This window comes from Hipposideros armiger, unplaced genomic scaffold (assembly GCF_001890085.2).
Source record: "Hipposideros armiger isolate ML-2016 unplaced genomic scaffold, ASM189008v1 scaffold_79, whole genome shotgun sequence".
NCBI lineage: Eukaryota > Metazoa > Chordata > Mammalia > Chiroptera > Hipposideridae > Hipposideros > Hipposideros armiger.
The window spans coordinates 4,528,440-4,529,932 of NW_017731429.1; the positions used below are offsets into that span (position 1 = coordinate 4,528,440).

The 1,493-nt window shown below is 39.0% G+C and overlaps 1 protein-coding gene across 1 annotated transcript in view; it reads right to left on the reverse strand.

Moving 5' to 3' along the window:
• ANKRD42 (ankyrin repeat domain 42) overlaps positions 1 to 1,493 on the reverse strand; it is a gene marked incomplete at its 5' end in the record, with an annotated part of 58,125 nt that overhangs the window by 3,888 nt on the left and 52,744 nt on the right. Inside the window, 1 exon segment of the mRNA XM_019643474.1 lies at positions 46 to 190. Within this exon segment, the coding sequence (XP_019499019.1) occupies positions 46 to 190 (145 nt within the window).

Here is a 1,493-nt window from a genome sequence, read left to right on the forward strand (position 1 = left end):
TACATTACTTCTTGAGAAAGATAAATGTGTTAAAAGAACACCAACCACAGCCACCAAGTTGGGGACTTTAATATTTTCCAGGGTCTCCCTGAGTTGGTCCACCTCTGCTCGATACTCATCCAGCTGACATTCTAATTTTTCTCGACGTACTCGTTCATATTCCAGCTGGCTCTGCAGCTCTTGGATAGTCCTGTCAAAAGAAATTTTGTTTTCAGTCAAGCTCCAGTATGAACTAAACATTATTTTGGTAAGAGTGAAAAGCATCCATGTAGTTAAGGCAAATAAAAAAAATAATGTTTATTCAATATGTATTGAGGAATACATAAAGAATAAATAATATAAATAAAATAATATGTATTGAGAGTCTACTATGAACCAGCACGGTTCTAGACACTGGGGATACACAGTGAACAAAACAGACCAAATTTGCCCTCATGGGGATTGCATTAGCAGTGGAGGAAGAAAGACAGTAAGAAAATAAATAAGTAACTATGATATGTTGAAAGGTAATAAATGCTTAGGGAGAAAAAATTAAGCAAGAAAGCGTAATATAAAATGTTACTAAGGAGGGGGTTAACACTTCACACACAGTGGCCAGGGAAGGCCTTACTGAGAAGGGGGTTTCTGAGCAAAGTCCTGAAGGAAATACAAGATGACCAAGTCGACATCCAGGAGAAGAGCATTCCATACAGAGGGAACAGCAAGTGCAAAGGCCCTAAGGCAGAAGCATGCCTGGTGGATTGGAAGGAAACCAGGGGCCGATGTGGCTGGAGTAGTTCCAAGTATAAAAGGGAGAGTAAAAGGGATCCACAAAAAGTAGAGCCTTATAAGTCATAGCAAGAACCACGGCTTTTACTCTGAGTGAAATGGGAAGCCATTGTAGGGTATAAGCAGAGAAATGAGTTAATCCAACTTAGGTTTGTTTTGCTTGGATTTGCTTTTGTTTTGTTTTTTAATGATGTAAATTTTACTTTGAGTGAAATATACAAATATAAGTGAAGAATTCAATGAGTTTTGATTAACATGTAAACCCTTCCTCACTTCCATAGGCAAACACAGTTCTGAATATCTATCATGTTAGATTAATTTTGCCAATGCTTATCAATGATATTGTACATTTTATGCTTTTTTGTACTTGGCTTCTTTCAGTCAACAGTATGTGAGATTTATCTGACTTAGGTTTTAAAATGATTACTCTGGAGGCTCTGTTAAGAACAGACTGCAGGGTATGGAGGCAGAGGATTAAAAATCTGGGATACATTATCAGAAAGATGTTAAAATAAACCCAAGCAAAAGACAATGTGACTTGAACCAGGGTATTTTTCCCCCTGCCTTATTGCTGGATGGTGAGGGGGAGAGAATTCCCAAGGCATGCTGGGTTGGTTATCAGGTGCCGAGGAAGGCAATCTGAGAAAATACAGTGGTAGCTCTGGTAGGGAAGTGAGCGGGGTTAAGCCTGGAGATAGGGAAGAAGAATGTCAACTGTGGATGCC